This window comes from Cucurbita pepo, chromosome 6 (genome assembly GCF_057944985.1).
Source record: "Cucurbita pepo subsp. pepo isolate OVF chromosome 6, ASM5794498v1, whole genome shotgun sequence".
Classification (NCBI taxonomy): domain Eukaryota; kingdom Viridiplantae; phylum Streptophyta; class Magnoliopsida; order Cucurbitales; family Cucurbitaceae; genus Cucurbita; species Cucurbita pepo.
In genome coordinates this window covers 8,090,651-8,091,970 of record NC_141803.1, presented here as the reverse complement: position 1 = coordinate 8,091,970, position 1,320 = coordinate 8,090,651, and the positions used below count along the sequence as shown (strand labels likewise).

The window sequence follows — 1,320 nt, the reverse complement described above, 5'->3', positions numbered from 1 at the left end:
TCCTACATAATATGGTGACTTATTGAGATATAATATTTGAAGTATATATTATTTATGGAATATATCTTAATATTCTTTCTTTATGATTTGATTTACAGTATATTTTATTTTATTATCCATATTTAACTAGTTTATATTTTTCTTATTGGTAGGTATTAGTTGTTATCTTGTATCCTATTTAAAGCGTATGAATATCGATGAAAATATACACCTTCGATCCTAATTCTAATTTTCTCATTCTTAACACATCCTTATTATATTCATCACTCTTACCCAGCCAGGATATTCACTTGTTCCAATCAAATTAAATGAAACAAATTACCAATACTGGAGTACAGTTATGCATGCTCTTATTGCCAAAAAGAAATTTGGCTTCATTGATGACACAATTGAAGAACCGTCTCAAGATGCAAAATCGACCGAATTTGAACTTTCGAATCAGTGCAACAGTATGATAATATTTTGGTTAACTCATTCAGTTGAAGCAGATATCGCGGAGGGTATTATTCACGCCAAGACAACTCATCAAGTATGGATGGATCTTCACGATCAATTCTCACAAAAGAATCCTCCAGCAATTTTTCAGATACAAAAGTTGATAGCAATGATGTCACGGGGAACCATGACACTGTCAGCATATTTCACCAAGCTCAAAGCACTCTGAGATGAATTAGAAGTGTACCGCACACCATTTACTTGTAATCAACGTCAAGTACATGTTGATCAACGCGATGAAGAGTAGTTGAACTACTCATGGGGCTCAATCAGTCTTATAAAACGGTGAGATCTAACATATTGATGATGACTCCATTACCTAATGTGATGCAAGCCTATTCATTACTTGTACAAGAAGAGATATAGCGTCAGGTAACTTCTGAACCAACTAAGAATTTCTCGATTTCATCAGCAGTGCAGAAGAAAACCACATATTCAAAATTTGCAAAGGATAAATCATGTGAACAATGCAATAAAAGTGGTCATACAATTGATTTGTATCGAATCGTTAGGTTTTACTGTAAATTTTGTGATAGAAGGGGACATACAGAAGATCGATGTCAACATAAAAATAATTCTAGAAGGGCAGTACAAATCAATTAACGCAACAATCGAGGATATCGATCATCTACAAATATGGCCGAAGTTTCTCAGTTGAATATAGAAGAACAATCACCTAATTCCATCCCAAATTTTTCTTCTGAGCAATTACAACAGATTGTACCTTATCTGCACTCAATCATCGTCCTTTTGGTCATTCATATAATAACATCAATATTGCAAGTTTGTTTCCAGTATTTGCATTATCTATTAACTCTACAAGCT

General features: G+C 33.3%; 1 protein-coding gene across 1 annotated transcript; it reads left to right on the top strand.

The window, feature by feature from the left end:
* The first annotated feature begins 340 nt into the window (after window positions 1-340).
* Window positions 341-664, top strand: LOC147792251 (uncharacterized). The gene has a single exon (XM_087124814.1). The coding sequence runs from the start codon at window positions 341-343 to the stop codon at window positions 662-664; it is 324 nt and encodes a 107-aa protein (XP_086980940.1).
* Window positions 665-1,320: the final 656 nt, after the last annotated feature.